Source organism: Thalassophryne amazonica, chromosome 11 (genome assembly GCF_902500255.1).
Source record: "Thalassophryne amazonica chromosome 11, fThaAma1.1, whole genome shotgun sequence".
Classification (NCBI taxonomy): Eukaryota; Metazoa; Chordata; class Actinopteri; order Batrachoidiformes; family Batrachoididae; genus Thalassophryne; species Thalassophryne amazonica.
The window spans coordinates 16,255,600-16,276,280 of NC_047113.1; the positions used below are offsets into that span (position 1 = coordinate 16,255,600).

Sequence of the window (20,681 nt, forward strand, 5' to 3'; positions counted from 1 at the left end):
TATTTTCACATAACAGCATATTTTAGCAGTCTAAAAGCAGCACACAGCCATCCTGAGCACTTTGCTCGCAAACATGTCATTTCAATAAGCTATCAACCGAAAATGTTTTACACATTCATGTGTTTTGATGCAAATTTGCGTCTCCAACTACTCTCTAACAGTTGCACCCCAGTGAGATAGTACACTAATTAGGACATATTCTGCTTAATTTCTGAGGTATGATGGGATCAGGCATGAGCTTTGGGTGCACTGGTTGTTATTGTGGCTGCTACCAGCTATTACAATTCTGCAGCAACTGGCAGTTTATTTTTTTCCCTCAAACACATTGGGTTATATTTGTCTTTGGGAAGTTTTGTATGAACATCTCAGACAATTTAAATATCACAAAATATGCAAAAACAGAGGAAATGCCAGAATTAGAAAAACCATAAACTGCAACATAACCAAATCATAAACTCCATCAGCTGGTCTTCATCAAACTTCTATGTTTGCTATTCAAGTGCAAGTGACTGGCACATAAGAAAATCTCACTGCACAAAATCAAACATGTTTAGCACAGTGAGTCTGTGTCTCCAGATAGAAATATGCAAAGATGTGTTAAGTGCCTAAAAAAGCAGCATCTCAAAGTACTGTGGAAGCAATGTATTCCTCACTTCCTTACCGTGGTGAGATGTCGCAACCCTGCTGCATAAAGGCACCCAGCGAGAACCAGAGTGAATTGAAGATTCCAAACTCATTGGTTTGCTCTGGGCTCTGCTGATTGGTGTTCTGCTGGGCAGTCGTTTGGCTCTGCTGCACACCATTGGAGGCTGAAGCCTGAGTGGGAGTCTGTGGTTCACCTCCTTCCTCGTAGTCCTCTGAGTGCCACTCGTATGGGCTGAATCGACTGACAAGGAACAGAACAACACTAACGCCAATGTAGGCAAACACGATGCACATCCAGATCTCATAAGCCAGTGGGTCCAGGAATGAAAACACGCCCGGTTTAGATTTGGTGGGTTTCTTGATCATGATGGAGATACCAAGAGACATGAAGGGCTTGGAGAAGTCGATTACTTCTTCACGGACAAGAGTGATGGTGAGAGGAGCAACAGCAACATCAGCTTTCTGAGGGAAAAACACAGAGAAAGCATGTAAACTGGGGAACGGCGTTAGCGTTAGTGGCATGTCAAACAGAAGTACATGCATGTGTTGACAGAAAGCTTAAAGATTATATAGAACGGGTTCCCAAAAGCATCTTAAAGCTGAGATGATGGTAGAATCATTCTTATACTGCTTGTTAAACTCAAAATGTATTGCTAGAGCCATGGTAATTAAGAAGGGTGCTAAAATAAAGGTAGATTGTAGAATTGTAGAAATTTAAAACCCTGTTATCGCTTTCACAGAAATGCAACTTGGGAGATCATAGTCTATAAGCCTGACAAAGTGTCAGGCTTATAGACCACACAGTTGCCCATGAATATGATCCAGCGTGAAGAGTGAAGAGGTAATGCAATATATATGTATACCCCTTATAAGGTCTTTGGGTCAGTTTTTAGCTTAAGAAAAATGATACAAATAATTATTTATTCAAACTAAGCTTCATTGGCCTTGGCTCATTTTCTGTGAGGAACATAAATCAAAAAACTTTCATCAGAAAATTTTCAGTGACACTCCCCTGTATACCCCCCTTCACATTTATATTACATACAGGGTCTCCTGTCCTATCCTGTCCCTGTCCCTGTCCTGTGCACCCTAATTATCCCTTTCTGCTCTCTGTGGGGCTGTGAGGGAGTGCGTGGGTGGGTGGAGTGGAATAAAGCAGAGCAGAGTGAAGCAGGTGAATGGGTCCTTGTGTGAGCACCCACTGTTCCCACACAAGGTTGCAACATTATGTGGGAACGGCACCCACATTTCCACACATTTCACCTGCTGTCCCCAATCTTGGGGACCTGACACTATAAACAGCTCTGACAGCATGGTTCCATACCACAACTGATCAAGATGGCAAAGCGATTCTCTGTTCAGGATGTTTTACAGCTGATATTGGAAGAGACAGAGGGTTTTGATGATGATGCAGAGGAAGAAGTTTCAGAATGTGAGGATCACATTTTTGAAAATTCTGACACTGAGTTTGTAGAGGAGGATGAGCATCAGCCAGCTCTGAAGCGTGAAAGAGCCTCTGGACCAGCCCTTCAGCAACCAGGACTAGTCTGGGAAGTGTGTGGACCCAAGATGGACAGAAAAACATGCATCCATTACAAGAAGTACATATGGAATACACACACTGTGAAACTCTGACCCCCATGTGTGGTATAGTCTGGTATGAAAATGGTTGAGTTCAGTGGAGCTAATGTGTTGTTCAGACAGGTCTTATGTGTAAACTGACCTGAGTAGATTAAATTTCTAACGAAATTCAAAAGCATAATACACTATCGTTTTAGAAAACCTTGCTTCATTTGTACATTTGTTAATTATTTTCCAGTTATGTCTGTTTTATGATGCATTCCTTATTTTCTTACATTTTAATTAAAACATGAACAAAAATGAGTTGCATTTCTAGTAGTCCAAAATTAAGGATGTTTTTGAATCTCAACATTTAAAAATATACAGTTTGAGTCCATTGTTTATAATCTGGAATGGGTGTTTTGAACAAGAACTTGATTACACACATATCAACACAGAGAACTGATTAATTTTAACCAATTCCTTTTTAGAATGTACCATGTGATCTGACCCCCCCCCCCCCAAAAAAAACAATCGTGGCATATCCACAACATAAATGCAGCACAGTCTAGGTGCTTCCACAAAACCTCCCCGTGAAATCAAGGTATACACAACAATATCATGGACTCCACAGAAATGCAGGTATTTCAACTCGATCCAATTTATTTTCATTTATATTGTGCCAAATCAAAACAAAGTTGCCTCAAGGTGCTTCAAACAAGTAAGATCTAACCTTACCAACCCCTAGAGCAAGCAAACAGGCAACAGTGGTAAAGAAAAACAACTCCATCTGATGATTTGAGGAAGAAACCTCAAGCAGACCAGACTCAAAGGGGTGACCTTCTGCTTGGGCCATGCTATTGACACAATTAACAATACAAATATACAGAAAATTTTGGGAAAGGAATTTGAATTGAAAAAAAAAAAAAAAAAATTTAAACATTTTGAAAATCCCGCTACAGTTAGAACAAGGCCATGGCACAATGACAGAACAGTCCTAGTTTATCATGGATGCCCTCTCAGACCCCTTAAGGTTTCCCAATTTATGGACAAGGTTTCAAATCATGACCTGTGAAAAGGAGAATGGGGGTTCAATGCATTTTCAGAGGCTCCTGTTGTGTGGGCCGCTGAAGAGGAGGTACTGCTGGCCCACCACCACCAGAGGGCGCCCTGCCTGGAGTGCGGGCTCCAGGCACCAGAGGGCGCTGCCGCCTCACAGGAGCAGCCAAGGTGACAGCTGTCACCTATCAACCGAGACAGCTGACATCCATCAGCAGAGGGGTATATCAGCTGGACGGCATCTCCACCTCATTGCCGAGATATCGCTCTACCAAGGAGGTAATGTATCCAGCCCAACGAATTGTCTTCTGACTATTGAATTCTTTTGCCTTTGCACAGAAAGAGAGAAGAACAGCAGGAAACTGTATTTTGGGATAAGTACTCGCATTCCTGCACTACAGTGTTGTTGATTAGAGGTGGAGGTGGTGTTTCCACCCTACGTGTTGCTGGGTGCAGCCGCACCCACATCTGACTGTTTCTGGTCCTCGCCAGCAGTACCGGATCCGACGAGCGGAGGCAGTGGCCACCTGGGAGTTCGGGACTTGGCGGCTCCAGTATTCCCGGGGTTCGGTGGCGGAGGAAATCGGGTGGTTCCGGTTCGACTCGGACAGACGTCTCCTATCGTCGAGCCTGCCCACACGACACCATTGGAATTGGTTATAACCACAATTGTAATCTGTTGTGTTTGTTGTGCGTATTCACAACAGTAAAGCTTTGTTATTTGACTTTCTCCATTGTCCGTTCATTTGCGCCCCCTGTTGTGGGTCCGTGTTCCTACACTTTCACAACAGCTCCAGAATAAATACAAGAAACCAAAAGCCACACAAATTATCCTTTACTTAGATTAGTTCACCCACATTTTATTTCTAAGCCTGTATTCATATCACTGATGAGTTGAGGTAGTGTTTTGATGCAAGTATGTGCCCATGCGTGTATATACAGTAGTGTTCAGAATAATAGTAGTGCTATGTGACTAAAAAGATTAATCCAGGTTTTGAGTATATTTCTTATTGTTACATGGGAAACAAGGTACCCGTAGATTCAGTAGATTATCACAAATCCAACAAGACCAAGCATTCATGATATGCACACTCTTAAGGCTATGAAATTGGGCTATTAGTAAAAAAAAAGTAGAAAAGGGGGTGTTCACAATAATAGTAGTGTGGCATTCAGTCAGTGAGTTCGTCAATTTTGTGGAACAAACAGGTGTGAATCAGGTGTCCCCTATTTAAGGATGAAGCCAGCACCTGTTGAACATGCTTTTCTCTTTGAAAGCCTGAGGAAAATGGGACGTTCAAGACATTGTTCGGTCATATCATGAATGCTTGGTCTTGTTGGATTTGTGAGAATCTACTGGTACCTTGTTTCCCATGTAACAATAAGAAATATACTCAAAACCTGGATTAATCTTTTTAGTCACATAGCACTACTATTATTCTGAACACTACTGTATGCTATTATGAATTTTCAACCAACCACAGTATGTAAAGGATTATCATTTTCTCATTTATGTATTTATTCTATCACTATAGCTATTTATCACTGCATGCTTGAAGATTGCATCAGTACATGATATTAATCCTATATTAATTAAATTGTAGCACTACAGTGATTAGCCATTTTCTATTGGAGGTGCTTTGATTTGTTAAATCTTAACGTCCATAGCAACTGCCAAATGGGTACAGCTTTCTATTTAAACAGACAGCATGTGTGCATCAAATTAATCCTGCCAACGTGAATAAATAACATCAACAATACAAAAGGTGTAAATCTGTGAAACCTTAAATTTCTGAAACTTATAATGACTGACGTTAGATGTCAATCACAGACCACACATACCTCTTTTGCATGATGAATTCTGCAACAAATAAGCGTATCACACCTTTCTTATGTCTGCAACATTTTTGCATCTTCACTTGTGTTTTTTTAAACCGATAACACAACTGACAACTGTGTTGCATGTCTAAACAGTACCATGCATACAGTAGCTCAGCTTAAAATACTCTTAACAGTATGCACATGTATTTTGTCTTACAAGCTGCTTTGACAAACATTTAAAAAAAATAATATAGTGGATGAACATGGAAATCCCATGTATTCTTTAAGATCAATCATTATCAGATACCTGTGCTGTTGTTATGGTTTGAAAATATAATTGCTACACTAAAGATAAATCTGTTCTGACGGATGGTATCACAATGAAATAGCCTGATTAAATAGGGGCAAAAAAGCTTATTACTTTAACTGGGATATTTTAGGTGACATTATGGCATCATTAAAATTATGAACTGTACTGTAGAGCAGGAACCTTAGTGGATAAGGAGCTGGCCTGCCAATATGTCCAAATCCAAATTATGCTCCCTGTCTGTGTCCTTTGACAAGCCACTTAATCTGCATGGTCTTAGTCTACCCATTTGTAAAAATGGGTGCCAGCCTTGGCTGGGGAAGTCAATGTGAGACATCATTGTAAAGAGCTTTGAGCATCTACTATGGAAAAATGTGATAGAAATGATTGATACATCGTAAATAGGTGGCATATAAATTTGATGAAGAGTCACAAGCAGTTACTTGCACACATATGTCAGGGTGCTGTCATGCACTATGCTCAGCTCTGCACCACCCTGAGTAACTTAAGAACCAAGGACCTTTCTAAAGGACACCTTAGCGGTGGTAACGAGTGTACAGTCCTTCACCTTCCCACACACATTTTTTTCTGTCTGGAGACTAACAATCTTTGGATCACAAGGCCAGTTATCATTTTAGGTCCTCACTTCCCAAGATTACTGTTCAATTACTTAGTTATTACAGCAAAAATAACAGGGAAGAAAAACAAGTTTCCTTTTATTATGTTAATAAAAAGTGTTTTTATCATATGTTCTCTAAGTGAACACAATATGCACACTAGTGTTCAACTCAAAGAAATGCTTTTTTCTTTTTATTATTTATTTATTTTTTTTTTGAGAGAGAGACAGTGAGAGATCACAGCAGCCATGGGTGAGAGGCTAATTGTTTGTTGTCACCATCCAGTTCCTCAGATTATTGCTTAAAGCACACCCACTTTTATTTAATTTCTGTGTATGTGGTCTAACTGTAAAACACAACTCATTCACCATGTGTTAAACTCACTAAATCAGTTCATTTTCACTTATGTAATTACACAGTTTGGCTATTAGCAGTCAAACAACTGAACTGAAGGTGCAAGCTTGTTAGATTTTTATAGCTTGCAATCTTACCAAAGCTGGCTTCCTGGCACAAAGCCCATACAGACAAGGCAAAAATCACTGCAAATGTTCTGTTTTCTCACTGTACTTTAGACAAATTCCAGACTGAAAAAAATGGAAAGAGGAGCTTTCAGACACCTTAATCAGAATAAATGGGGAAATGGTTGTTAAGGTCATTATGGTCATGGTTATTCTGGTCATGTACACAGACACCAGCGGCAGTCCCGGCACCAGACACAAATTTGCAGAGGGGCTTTGCATTGCTCTGAGGGGAGCACCTTTTTTTTTTTTTTGGCCAGAAATGTAAAGTCCTATTTAATCGGGGGTTTCTCCCCTGGGATATTTAAAAAATTGAATTTTAAAAAATTGAATGCAATTATGACATAGTTTGAGAAAGAAAGGACAATCTTGAACAAGAAAAACAAAACAAATATAGAAGAAAACAAACAACAAACATGGAAAAAGAAACAAATCACAAAAAAGGGCAAAACAACAAGAACAATGTCAATATAATGTGTTTAGAAAGGGAGCAGGAAGAAGCATGATTATGACAGAGGGGCTCACCCCTGGCCGGGCGCATGTTATTCTGGGGACCCTGTGCCCCTCCTGGAGTTTCATTCATACAGGAACACCGTAGAGGAAAATCCACACTTTGTGTTCGATTACAGCGCACTGTCAGCGGTTACAAATCGACTGATTTTCGATTATGACTCGGGAATTCTCCCGCTTGTCTTTAATGAGGGATTGGAAGTAATAGACTTACGTTTTCTTCATGGATGTATAGTATGTGGTTCTGAGAGAAACAGTGGTCAATATGGCACCTTTCCTGATCTAATAATTGTGAGATCTTTTCTCATAATTATGAGATAAGGTTTTTCTTTTATCCAGTGAATGCAATACTCTTCCATATATAATCAACACTCCACATACCATTTCCGTTTTCCGTTTTCGTTTTTCCCACATCATTTCATGAACCATTCGAATCATTCACAATTATTTTAGTTGTTGTTGTCCATTCAGATGCTCCCATTTCGTTTGGGGTTGCCACAGCGGATACAGCCAGATTCGCATTGGCATTTAGCACAAGTTTTACAACAGAAGCCCTTCCTGATGCAACTCAAGTGTTACCTGGACAAACACACACAGCCGCTGGCATTCCAAAGAGGTCTCCCATCCAAGTACTAACCAGGTCCCACACTGCTTAGCTTCCGAGATCTGACGGGATTCAGGCTTAGACAGAGCAGATCGGCTGCGCATTCACAATTATTTTAGTAAAAATCAGATAAAGTACAGTGTGCTTATCAACATTATTATAAATCATCTATATTGGAGATTTGTACAAATGGGAGCATGTGATTTGTTTTTGTTTTTTTTTTGTGGTTGGTGGGTGACTGACAGGCTTGTCCATCCAGGGCAGGCGCAACTGCCTCCGAGGGCGGACCAGGCACCGTAAGGCCTGCCCCTGAAGCTGGGGCTGACCAGTGAGCCCTGATTTCTGGAGATTTCATACCATGAAGCATTCTGTGACAACCGCTGAATGGTAAACTGAATGGCCCAACATAGATTACCCCTGCAGGCACGGCTGGTACTCATTATAGCTGGGTGGACTGGGACAATGCAGATGAAGACCAAGGACAGAGGCAGGTTGTGTAACCAAGAATGAAAGTCAGGTCTATGAATTACAGGTCAGGTCTATGTATAACTAAGGTGGGATAAGCCAATCAGCCAATCACATGGCACCAACTTAATGCATTTAGGCATCTAGGCATGGTGAAGACGAATTGCTGAAGTTCAAACACAGCATCAGAATGGGGAAGAAAGGGGATTTAAGTGACTCTGAATGTGGCATGGTCGTTGGTGCCAAACAGGCTGGTCTGAATATTTTAGAAACTGCTGATCTACTGGGACATGCACAAACCATCTCCAGGGTTTACAGAGAATGGTCTGAAAAAGAGAAGATATCCATTGTGTGGATGAAAAGGCCTTGTTGATGTCAGAGGAGAATGGGCAGATTGGTTTAATGGGCAACTGCATGTTGCTATCATATCAATATGGACCAACATCTCTGAGGACTGTTTCCAACACCTTGATGAATCAATGCCATGAAGAATTAAGGCAGTTTTGAAGGCAAAAGAGGTCCAACCCGGTACTAGCAAAGCATATCTAATAAAGTGGCTGGAGAATGTATATACACATCATGTTTGAGTAACAACAAATCAAGTCTTCCACTACAGTATATCTGATTGAAAGCTGTGTTCACTCACCCCATAGACCAGCTCTCCAACCATGCCATTCCACATCTTGGTTTCTGGATCTCTGGCTCCATATTTGCCGTCAGACACAATTTTCAGCTTATACTGGTATCCCACATGTTTGGCTATCTCTGCGGCTAGCTCCACAATGTAGCCCTCATACTTTTCATTTCCAACCAGTTGGTCATGGTTCTTCTTCAGCATCACATATGGAGATTCCTGTCAAACATCGGGTAAACAAAAGAGAAAACTCAAATTATACACAGTCTGCAGTTCGGAATTGGTGTTGTGGTGTCACATAACATGTAGTTTGAATTACTACCAAGAAGCCGATGGGTTTGAACTTGCACATGGTTGACTTTATTACACTGTACAACCTACTGGTCTTCTTCCTTGCTTCTACTTGCATCTGCCCTCTACTTCTGTACTCTGTCTCTGGCAGTCACAATCTTTTATAGTGCCATCTAGCGCCCCTGTAGGTAATCTCTGTTACTGCACCTTCAGAACTTTTTGGATACCACAGGTGTCAAAATTAATAAGATTTGTAGTCGATTTCTGAAACAAGTTAAACTGGTGGTGGTGGTGGGGGTGTACTTTCAAGAGAAACTTTTGTGAGTGTTGGTAGCTACCACAAACTTCATTAACAACAGGGTCGTTTGTTAATATAATTGCTATATGTCAGAGACAGGATTATAGCCAATAATAAAACTTTATCATGTAGTTCATTTTACAATTTAAAGAGGTGGTGAGGAGCAATATGAATCTATTTAAAGCTTCAGTGCAATTGATCAGCGATCGTGTTCCTCATAGGTGGTGCATTTGACGTATGTGTGTGTGTGTGTGTGTTTGTGGAGGGGGGGGCTTGCACAAAATATAATACTGCAGTGAAAGGTTAGAAAGAAAAGATAATTACATGAAATTAAAGAGCATTATGTTTGCTTTGTTCCTTGGAGGTACTATGGTGTGTAATTCAAACACAAAGGGTGCTTGAGTATGATTATTATGACACTGAAAGGAGTGTGAAGCTTTCAGGAAGCAGAGCAAAATGGACACTGTTATTAGAGCTGAGAAAACATCTTAATAATACAGAAAATGTAACGTGTGCATGTGTGTGTTTTTGTTTGTGAGATGTCTGCAGATGGGAAAGCAGACGCTGGAGCCCCGCTGACCTTGGCTCCAGGGCCAAGCTGCTGTTCTTGTTATCTGAGAAATTACACTTGACACGACACCTGAGGCCTCCGGCGACTTATTCTAGGAATAAAAAAAAAATCACATAGAATCTCAGTGAAGTTGAGCTAAATTGTCCACTGGTACCAGAAGGACAGCAATTCCCTCAAGTTGCTACATGCACTAGTGTTTAGGTAAGGCAATGCTGAGGTGAGCAAATTCTGCAACTGTAGTCCTCTGTGCATTACACTTATCAAGGTTCTCCTGCTCTTTAAGACTGAGGTGAAAGCAATCACTGTTATGCGCTGGTAGAGAAATGGGACCCCCGGGAGACACTGAAGAGAAAGGCTTTCACCCCCAACCATTGGCATGCGTAAGTGTGCTCACGTAGTCATGCTCAGTTACACTTGAACCCAAACCCACACATGCCATGTTCAGAAATTCTGCAGCATATAGAAGGCCCTCGAGGGCTCTGCCTCATTGGCCTTAAACACTTTCACGAATATCAGCTGGCAGCCTTTTTTAATACACATACAACCTGATTTATGAAGAGTTTGCTTGTATAAAAATGTGTCCTAACTCCAATATCAAATGCAAACAAATGAGCACCTTGATCTACTAACATTATGCACTGATGATTCAATTTATTACATTTATATAGCACCAAATCACAACAAAGCTGTCTCAAGGCGCTTCACACAAGTAAGGTCTAACCTTATCAACCCCCAGAGCAAGCACATAGGTGTCAGTGGTAAGGAAACACTCTGTCTAATGATTTGAGGAAGAAACCTCAAGCAGACCAGGCTCAAAGGGGTGACCCTTTGATTGGGTCATGCTACTGACTAAGTTGACAATACAAATATACAGGAAATTTTTGGGAGTAAATGCTGGATTACATCTTTCAAATGGGCAAAATAACACTTGCTGTCCCTTTAAGATGTTTGCCTTAATGAATACACAATTTGGGAGGTGTCTACCCGAGTGTACTAAACCCTGGGAGGAGGACATGTCATTCGGTTAATTTAGCACAAGCTATGTGATGTATCAAGCCCAAAAGCAAGGTCAGAGGGTTATGATTGTGTCTGTATGTTACATGAAAATTCAGTAAGCTATATCTTATATATCATATTCCAATTCTAAGGTGGAACTATGCTAGTACGAGGTCTGTGAGAAAAGAATCCGACCTTTTTATTTTATGCAAAAAAATATATGGATTTGATTCATATGTTTTTACGTCAGCCAAGCTTGAACCTTCGTGCGCATGCATGAGTTTTTCCACGCCTGTGGGTAGGCTTTGAGTGAGCACTGCTCCACCCCTCTCATCATTGTTTCATTGCGAGGAAATGGCGGAATGATTTGGGCTTTTTTTCCATCAGAATTTTTTCAGAAACTGTTAGAGACAGGCAGGTGGAAACCATTCGAAAAATGTATCTGGCTTTCGGTGAAAATTTTACGGGCTTCACAGAGAATAAGGAGTGTTACTACAGTTTTAAGGACTGCCCACAATGGCGCACGGCACGCCGCGCTCCGAGCTGCCATCGAGAGGCAGAAACCACCACATCATTTCTAAACGGATGGCTGTGTGGAGCCGGGACCGTCGTGTGCAATTTCTCTGGTTATCACAAGAGCAGATTTCACTTTTAACAAGAGATTTTGTCATGGAAAGCCGCGCAGAGGCTTCGCACGTCACGACGGATTCGCTGATGGAGCGAGACAAAGGAACACCTCCGTTTCGGAGTGTTAAAGGACAAGTTGGGACATGCCTATCTTGGCTTTCAGTGCTTACCAGTTGAGTGAGTGTAAGAGAAATTGTGGAGAGCTGTCCTTTAACACTTTAACATTTGCTTATCATTCTTGCTAGGTTTGTCAATTTATTTCCCAGTTTAGCCCCTTTTGTTTTGTTCACATTAATTATTGTTTGTGTTGAGCATGTCACATTTTTCACCATTGGTTTTTCTGTCACTTTTTTATCTGGACCCAGTTTACTTTGATTTCTGTCTCACTGCACTCTCTTGCACCTGCCTTTGTGTTTGTCAGCCACGCCCCTTCCAAAACCTTCTACACACCTGCTCCTCATTTCACACCCTGATTAATCCACTAGTATTTAAGCCCTCACAGTGTCACAGTCCCTCGCCATATTGTTGAATGTTATTCACTTTCCAGCCCTCACACCCTGTCTTGTTTTGTCTTGCTCTCAGTCTGCTGGTATATGACCTTGTTTTGTCCTTGACCATGTTTTTGTCTTTGCCTCTGATTGCCACCATGCTATGTTTTTTGACCTCCACCTGTTTGTTGGACCAAGCCTCAGCCTTATGCTTGTCTGTACCTTTGCTTCACTGCTGGACCAACCGCGTACAGAATCCCTGCTTGTTTTATCATATTAAACCTTTTTTTCTTACCCCAGTCTGCTAGTGAGAGCCTTTGCATTTGTGTCCACCTAGTTTGTGCCTCGCCTGACACAAACTATTTTCGAGGCACATTTCGAGGCTGTTTAAATTTCATTTTGCACTTATGGTCATTAACACATGTAATCTATTCCACAGGGCACCGTTCTATTACAATCCCCACAATCTAGAGAAAGTGCAAAAATGAGATGAAATGCCTCCCATCAGACTGGCATATAAAGTGCAGAACTGGCAACTAGCTGGCATATAAAGGGCATACCTGACAGCTTACTTGAAAATTAAAGTAAAGCTGTACCCAGCTGTGTTCTCAGCCAAAACCGCAATCAACGCTGCTTTTGCTTCAAAGGTTTACCCTGATGCAGGACAATCAACAAGAATGATGCTGTACTCACTAGGACTATCCCGTTTAAAGATGTTTGAACATGATTGAAGCCCTTAAGACTACGAACACCCTGACGTGACCGTGTAATGACACCAATCTGGCAAATCGGGATGAAATTTTTGAAGAGCTTTAAATTTTCACTCCAATTTCAAAACTGGTGCCAATGATGGCTGTAAAAAAAAAATGGATGGAAAAAATGGATCAAGGATTTACTGTGATGCTTCAAAACACGCCCCGATTTGCTACTCGGGATGAAACGAGAAGGAACGGCACTCTGTGGAATAGGGGTATAATATACTGCTGTCTACATCGTATTAACACCTGCTGTCATTTGTGCACTTATTTTTAGTAAATCACCCAGAAATGTTCACCAACCAACAAGCAAAATTTTAAAATGTCCTGTATAACAGGAGTATTCAGTTATTGTTATATGAGATCTGTGTAAATCAGACCCACTGCATATAATCCAGACATACTGTGCACACACATGTATGTAACCACACATAAACTACACAAGTTAAAAAAATAAATAAATAAAAAATGGAAATGAGAGTGCTTGATTAATTTTGCCTGTGGTAAAAATGTAAAATTCCACATGCTTTAGTCCTTAGAGACCAATTTAAGTAGAACTGTGGGGCAAATGTTGGAAATTACAGACTTAACTCCTGTACGCTACCTTTTCTTGCTGAAACCTTTCTCCAGTAACTTAAATGATTTACAACTGTAGGTCCAGTGAGCACGCCCTGAGAGCCAATTCCGAGCACACCAGAACTAAACTTTAAAATTCCACCCATGGCCTGGTTTTAGTGTAAAACCATGACGGTGGCACAGTCTGACGGCTCAGTTAAACACAGCCTGACTCTACTCCAGATCTTGTGATTACCAGAGCTGGACTGTGCATAGGTCCAAACAGCAAGGATTGAAGGGAAGTATACCGTGTCGCCTTCACATTGGTAAAACAAGATGCTCCTAAAAACACAGAATCAATGAATACAAACGTTATAAGGTGGAGAAAGTCTATTACTCCACAGCCCAGTGACTGTTCACTGCTTATCTCTTCTATTAGGTTCCAAGACATAGAGCCCCAATTTATCTTCTGAGAAAAGGGAACACTGATCAGAGATTATGTCACGGACAGTTATTTTAGATCCATATACTCTTGAGACACTACATCCTTTGGGGATGGAAGAATATCTTCCGGTGATTAGTGTTTTATGAGATTCCATTTGATTATGTTAAGTTTTACATATTATGCTCAGTTCTGAAGTGTAAGTGTGCATGTTTAATTCTCCTTTCAATGTGCTGCTTGAGTATGAGGTAGGAAATGTAAAGAACCTACTTGTGTATAGCATATATAAATACACTGACACTGAAATTCACTTAAAATGGGCAGATATTTATCTATGTATTGCCTTTGGCAGCACATAAGTTTTAGTATCGAGTTCCCAAAAGAAGATATGTTTGAGTGGCACAGGTGCTGTATTTTCCATCAGGACTTAAACATAATCAGTATCCTATCCAGCTCCAGCTGAGCAAAAAAGAAAAAAAAAAAAATCATTCTACTGCATAGTCATTGTCACAAAGCATAAAATATACTGAGAATTGCTCATAAGTACTGCTGCTATCATTTGCAGAAAAAAAAAAAAAAAAAAACAGATCATAAAATGACTGCAAGGACACCACTGTCAGTATTCCAAACAAAACTAAAAAACACTTTGGTAATGCTACATGTAAAAAAGGTTCTATATACATATAGTTCCTTCTAAAAGTATTGAAACAAGGCCAATTCATATTTTTTGTCCCCTTGTGCAGCGGTGAAGCAGCGAACCATTTGCAGTTACTGTGCTTGTTAATCATGTTACACTAACCCTATAAATATATTTCATTTAACTGAAACAATGTAACACAGGGAAACATGATAAAAAAATGCGCACACAAATATAAAAGTGACAATGTCAATGTTTTCCTTCTGGCATTATATGCAGGGCTCTGTAAATCAGTTCTATTAATGCTAATTATAGATTTTACTCACAGTCAATTGCACACTATGGTGGCTTAAGAGTCGTCTTGGCACCGGTTTGTTGGCAGTTCTGCAATTTTTTGGGAAATCCCTCACATCTCACACATAATTAAAACCATTAGGCTTACATTTTTTTTAAACACTTGGATGTTTCTATTTTCTGTTGGTAGCTAACAATGTGAATGCAGCATTCCCACCTGAATGCATTGCCTCATTATTTCTATCTTGTTGATGCTTCAATTCCATTCTCTCTTTTTTTCTACTCATTTTTCATCAACTCCACCAAGCCTTTGACAGTGAGTTTCTCTGAAAGGAAGATTTTAAATACTATGCCTCATTAACCCTCAAGCAGCCGTAATGCTCTGCCTACACCTGATCACATCAGATCTGAGAAGCAAAGCAGAGGAGGTCCTGATTACTACTTGGATGGGTGACTGCATTAGGAAGACCAGGGGCTGTTCCTCCAAGTACGACTGGAGCTGCATCAGGTAGGTTATCTGATGTAAAACTTGTACCAAATTCACAATACAGATCTGTACTAGATCTGCTGTGATGACCCCATGAAACGGGGCGGGCACACCAACATCCATAAGATGTCTTGCAAATCACTTCAGAGGTGTTATCTAGAGGTGGGCGATACCGGGAATTTTGGTATTGATCCGATACCAAGTAAATACAGGCCCAGTATCGCCAATATCTATACCGATCCAGATACTTTTTCATATTTAAGCTTCATACATCCAAAGGATCCAAAAGACCTAGGATAGAATTTCACCAAATATTGTATGTGATAACAAAATACTTTATCACAATCAACATTTTTGTTAAAAAAAAAAAAAAAAAAATCACTCAACACAACTTAAAACAAAATCTCCTGAGGTAGAGGGCTGACAAACCACAATACAACAAAATGAACACACCACAACAGAATTGGCTGGCACCGCTGAGCCAAGTGATGGCGCAACAACAAAAGGCCAAAGGGGGCAGAGTGCATTGCTCCGTGTTGTGTGACACAGCACAGTGCTGCATTGACAGACAGAGAGTAGACTTTGATGAATCTGCATGCGCAGCAGTCAGTGCGTGCGGGAGAGAAAAAAAGCTTTATCGATCTTTTTACACAACGATCGTTCAATATCAATACCAGCGTTGGTATCAATATTATCAATATTAGGATCGATCCGCCCACCTTGAGTGTTATCTGGTAATAGAAACCATGTTTTTAGATCTGGAAGTGTTTATTCCTCACTAACATTTACACAATATGTGAGAAACATATTGGATTTATACAGAAATACCGTTTTGGAACATTTTCCACGATGTTGGATTATTTTATTCGAGAGAACAGCCAACTGACATGACCGTACATCTCTGTTCTGGCTGTCACTGTGTGCTTCCCAGTATCCTTTTTGAAAGTCGGGAGAAGCCCCCATGTGATCTATGAAGTCGCTATAATAGAGTCATGAGTGTAACTAGTTCAAGGCTGTGTTCTTTTGAAATTTTCCCCTTCAGGGGAACTATTTATTAATTTTTTCTAGACAATGCAAATTTTGATAATATTGGAAATGTCATATTATGAATCCCCTATTAAAAGGCTAATAAATAAAATGATAATGGTGCCAAAGAAAATTATTTAAAAAATTTTGAAGTCTTTACAGTTTGCTTCATTCAGCAATGAAGCTGTGAGTAGTGACGCAAAATGCAAAACTTCTACTCTGTACAATTCTTCAGTTGAAGTCACAGAAGCCTCGAACTTCTTCGGGGTTGCCTGGGTGTGTTGGTGGCTTTCCTCAGTAGTATCCTTTTTGCATTTTCACTCAGGTTTTTGAGAAATGCCTCCCCCAGTCAGATTTCTCATACACTAACATAGTGTTTGCATTTCTTAATAATTGTTGTAAATGGCATCCAAGACATATGCCCAAAATATGGGTACTACTTCCATCCATCCCTCCGTCTATTTGTCTATGCTCAGCATAAGTCCAGTCCTATTACTGCCAGGGTCTTCAAATTCACAGGGAACATTCTAGACCTTGGACAAGTTCAGAGATGGCTAACCTTGATGTATTTTAAGAGGTTAAAAAGTCACATTCTTTTTCAATCTGAGCCATTTATTTTTTTGAGTGATGCAGGTGGCAGCCAATCAGAGTTGAGTTGTGACGTGATGTCAGTCGCTGATCTCTTCAAAACTGCTTCGGTTTGTGTATTTATTTTGCATGTAATATGGAAAATGCTGCACACGCCACATCGCATAGGTTTTGAACATGCCCTGAAAGGTAATTTTTGAGCCCATTATTGGGGGTACACACTTCTAAGTGGCCCTGGAAAATCACTGGGTGGAGTTCGACACTGATTCATCAAACTCTCATAGGAGATGACAACAACAAGCAATAATGGCCATTTTAAAAAGGAGGCAATAGCAGGGAGAGTTGGGTTTCTTCTTCATGGAAGAAACAGCGTGGAAAGAGATTTTAAAAAGCTGAAATAGGAGTGTAAGTGTCTCAGACCACAAAATCAATGTCAAAGCCAAATAGATGCATTAGTGGGACAAAGACTGTTGTACACCAGCAACCCGAGGACAAAGACTCACTGCTTTGGTCAAACATGGACAATGGATTAATGGGATTATTAACCATCAGATGATAAAGGTAAAACCTCTTCAATCATTCTAAAGTCATTTTTAAGCAGAAACAAGACTGTTTTAAGCAGAACAAGGTGAAATTCCATGACACATTGAAATGTCCAACGCGCAGTGAACGTATCAGCTAGCAGCTCATTTAGCTGCAGTGCTCTGACTGCTTCCGCCGCCTTTTATGATGAAATAATGCTGAATTTATATGGAAATGATTGTTGTACAAAAGCTTAAGATATCTGTCACTGAGATAGATAATGACAGCTGTCACTCATTATCTCACAACAGCTGTCACTCATCTGCACTTCATCTTGCCACTCCATAAAGACCGGACTTCATCTCCACCTCGCTGCCGAGATATCGTCTACCTTAGGAGGTAATTTGTTCTCAGCCATTGTTTTGTCTACCACAGACAGTGTTTGCTTGTGCTATTTTTGCAGTAGGTTTTGTGAGTGCTTGCAGCTGGAGGCTGGGTTTGGACTGATGTTTGGATAAGTACACATACTACTGCACGTGCCAGCTTTCTGAATGAGAGGTGGAGGTGGAGTTCCACCATTGTTGTTACTGGGTGTTCACACACCCACATCTGATTGTCTCTGCTCCTCGCCAGCAGTACCAGATCCAACACGCGGAGACGGTGGCCACCTGGGGTTTTCGGGACTTGGCGGCTCCAGTATTCTCCAGGTTCGATGGCGGAGGAAATCGTGTGGTTCCGGTTCTTCTCAGGACAGACGTCCTCTATCCTCGAGCCTGCCCACACGTCACCTTTGTTAATTGACTATTGTACACATTCTGTAATCTGCTGTGTTTGGTTGTGCTTTTCACAACAGTAAAGTGTTCATATTTGACTCTTTCATTGTCCGTTCATTTACACCCCCTGTTGTGGGTCCGTGTCACTACACTTTCACAACAGGATATCTCGGCCAGCGTCATGGATCCCGAGGGGCGTCAACCATCTGTTGGACAGCCAATGGGAGAGGATGCACTGGCGTCTGCAGCAGGCGTGATTGGTGAGTTGCAGCAAATCCTCACCGCCTTTACTGCTCGGTTGGATCTGATGACCGAGCAAAACATCATCCTTAATCGCAGGATGGAGGCTCTCACCGCACAGCTGGAAGCGTGCGCTCAGGGCACTGCTGCAGCTCCTCCTTCTGCCGACCCAGTGCAGAATATCAACCCCCCCCCTTCCCCTGAAGCATACATAAGTCCCCCAGAGGGTTGTGTGGAGACGTGCGCGGACTTTCTTATGCAGTGTTCGCTCGTCTTTGCACAACGTCCCATAATGTACGCGTCTGATGCCAGTAAGGTGGCTTATGTCATTAACTTGCTTCGTGGTGAGGCACGCGCTTGGGCTACGGCACTTTGGGAGCAAAGTTCACGGCTCCTTTTCACGTATGCTGGGTTTGTGAGGGAATTCAGAATGGTTTTTGATCTCCCTAATAGAGGAGAGACCGCTTCAACAGTGCTGCTGTCAATGAGACAGGGGCGCCGGAGTGCAGCCGCTTATGCAGTCGACTTCCGCATCGCAGCTGCGAGATCCGGCTGGAATAACGCTGCGCTCCGTGCCGCCTTCATAAACGGACTGTCGTCGGTCCTGAAGGAGCACCTGGTAGCTAAGGATGAACCGCGGGATTTGGATGGACTTATTGATCTCGTTATACGGTTAGACAATCGGTTAGACAAACGCCGTCGGGAGCGAGACGAAGGACGTGGCCGGGCACGCGCCGTCCCTCTCCCTTCCGGGTCTGAAAAGGTTCCGCCCTCCCCACGCTCCACAGCCGCAGCGCTCCATGGGGCAACAGCACCCCCTGCTGACGTTGCTAGGGAGACGCGCAGGGCCAAGATAAGATTAGATGACAGAATGAGGAGGCTGGTCCACGGGGAGTGTTTTTTCTGCAGCTCAAAGGAGCATATACAGAAAAATTGCCCCAAACGGCCAAAACGACAACACTCGCCTTTAGAGACTGGGCTAAAGGGGGGTCATAACATGCACGTGGGACACACACGTATTGCCACACGACTCCCAGTTACAATCCTGAGTGGGGATTTAACCCTTCAAGCCACAGCACTGGTGGACACGGGGTCAGAAGGGAATCTGCTGGATAGCAGATGGGCTAGGGAAGCAGGGCTCCCTCTGGTGGCGCTCCCTTCGCCATTGCAGGTGCAGGCACTAGATGGCTCCCTTCTCCCTTTAATTACGCACAAGACACATCCAGTAACTCTGGTGGTGTCTGGAAATCATTGGGAGGAGATCGAGTTTTTTGTGACTCCTTCTACCTCCCGTGTGATTTTGGGCTTCCCGTGGATGTTGAAACACAATCCCCGGATTGATTGGCCGTCTGGAGTGGTGGTTCAGTGGAGCGAAACCTGCCATCGGGTGTGTTTAGGATCCTCGGTTCCTCCCGGTTTACAGGCTAAGGAGGAGGTCAAAGTCCCTCCCAATCTGACAGCGGTGCCGGTTGAGTACCAGCAAGGATCTAGCACTCACCCTTCCTCTGCACCGTCCGTACGATTGTGCCATTGATTTGATACCAGGCTTGGAGTTCCCGTCCAGCAGGCTGTACAACCTCTCACGACCTGAGCGCGAATCAATGGAGACCTACATCCGGGACTCATTAGCTGCCGGGTTGATCTGAAATTCCACCTCCCCGATGGGTGCAGGTTTCTTTTTTGTGGGCAAGAAAGATGGCGGACTCCGTCCATGCATTGATTACAGGGGGCTGAATGAGATTACGGTTCGCAATCGATACCCGTTGCCCTTGTTGGATTCCATGTTCACCCCCCTGCATGGAGCCAAAATCTTTACAAAATTGGATCTTCGGAATGCGTATCACCTGGTTCGGGTCCGGAAGGGAGACGAATGGAAGACGGCATTTAACACCCCGTTAGGTCACTTTGAGTACCTGGTCATGCCGTTCGGCCTCACTAACGCCCCCGCAACGTTCCAAGCTTTGGTAAATGATGTCTTGCGGGACTTCCTGCACCGATTCGTCTTCGTCTATCTGGACGATATTCTCATCTTTTCTCCGGACCCTGAGACTCATGTCCAGCATGTACGTCAGGTCCTGCAGCGGTTGTTGGAGAACCGGCTGTTTGTGAAGGGCGAGAAGTGTGAGTTTCACTGCACTTTTTTGTCCTTCCTGGGGTTTATCATCTCCTCTAACTCCGTCGCCCCTGATCCGGCCAAGGTTGCGGCGGTGAGAAATTGGCCCCAACCTACAAGCCGTAGGAAGCTGCAACAGTTCCTCGGCTTTGCAAATTTCTACAGGAGGTTCATAAAGGGCTATAGCCAGGTAGTTAGCCCCCTGACAGCCCTGACCTCTCCTAAAGTCCCCTTCACCTGG

At 42.3% G+C, this 20,681-nt stretch overlaps 1 protein-coding gene across 4 annotated transcripts in view; it reads right to left on the minus strand.

Moving 5' to 3' along the window:
* gria1a (glutamate receptor, ionotropic, AMPA 1a) overlaps window positions 1-20,681 on the minus strand; it is a 262,134-nt gene that overhangs the window by 144,523 nt on the left and 96,930 nt on the right. For all 4 annotated transcript variants that reach the window (XM_034181029.1, XM_034181028.1, XM_034181031.1 and 1 more), the window contains exons 8-9: window positions 8,750-8,956; window positions 662-1,107 (exon numbers count right to left, since the gene is read on the minus strand). In XM_034181029.1, coding sequence (XP_034036920.1) covers window positions 662-1,107; window positions 8,750-8,956 — 653 coding nt within the window. The remainder of the gene's footprint in view (window positions 1-661; window positions 1,108-8,749; window positions 8,957-20,681) is intronic.